Source organism: Eimeria mitis, genomic scaffold (assembly GCF_000499745.2).
Source record: "Eimeria mitis Houghton genomic scaffold, Emh_scaff1502, whole genome shotgun sequence".
Lineage (NCBI taxonomy): Eukaryota > Apicomplexa > Conoidasida > Eucoccidiorida > Eimeriidae > Eimeria > Eimeria mitis.
In genome coordinates this window covers 8597-9309 of record NW_013569527.1, presented here as the reverse complement: position 1 = coordinate 9309, position 713 = coordinate 8597, and the positions used below count along the sequence as shown (strand labels likewise).

Sequence of the window (713 nt, the reverse complement as noted above, 5' to 3'; positions counted from 1 at the left end):
CTATCTATCTATCTATCTATCCAGCTAGCTAGCTAGCTAACTATGTGTGCTAGCTAGCTAGCTAGCTAGCTAGCTAACTATGTGTGCTAGCTAGCTAGCTAGCTAGCTAGCTAGCTATCCAGCTAGCTATGTGTGCTAGCTAGCTATGTGCGTGTATAGCTAGCTAGCTAGCTAGCTAGCTAGCTGGTGTTGTCGCCTCACCTGAAGGGAGCGAACTGCTGCTGATGCCTTTTGGTGCTGCAGCAGCAGCTGCTGCTTGCCGCAGTCCCAGGGGGTAGGGCAGCTGATGGGGTGTAGCGACACCGCAAGCCACTGCCCGCCAGTCTTTGGGTGGCTCCTGCTGCTGCTGCTGCTGCTGCTGCTGCTGCTGGTGCTGGTAGTGCTTGTGCTGCTGCTGCTGCTGCTGCTGCTGCTGCTGATGGTGTTTGTTGGTGGGGTTGCGTTTGCTGCGCCCTGCAGCAGCAGAGAGAACAGAGCCTCGAGGCGAGGAAGCAAACCTGCTGCCAGCAGCACGGGCTGCTGCTGCTGCACCCGCAGCCCAGCAACGATAGAGATGAAGCGCAGCAGCTGAGCTATATATGTTTTTCTTGATGCTGCAGCATTTGCTGCTGCTGCTGCTGCTGCTGCTGCCGCTGCTGCTGCTGCTGCACCGGCGCCTGCTGTGCTACCCCCAGTACCCTTGCCTCCACCACCAGCTCCTGCTGCAGCACCAG

At 57.9% G+C, this 713-nt stretch overlaps 1 protein-coding gene across 1 annotated transcript in view; it reads right to left on the bottom strand.

Moving 5' to 3' along the window:
* The window catches only part of EMH_0038360 (uncharacterized protein), a gene marked incomplete at both ends in the record, with an annotated part of 3851 nt that overhangs the window by 2506 nt on the left and 632 nt on the right, over nucleotides 1–713 (bottom strand). Inside the window, 2 exons of the mRNA XM_013495284.1 lie at nucleotides 202–453; nucleotides 678–713. Coding sequence (XP_013350738.1) covers nucleotides 202–453; nucleotides 678–713 — 288 coding nt within the window. The remainder of the gene's footprint in view (nucleotides 1–201; nucleotides 454–677) is intronic.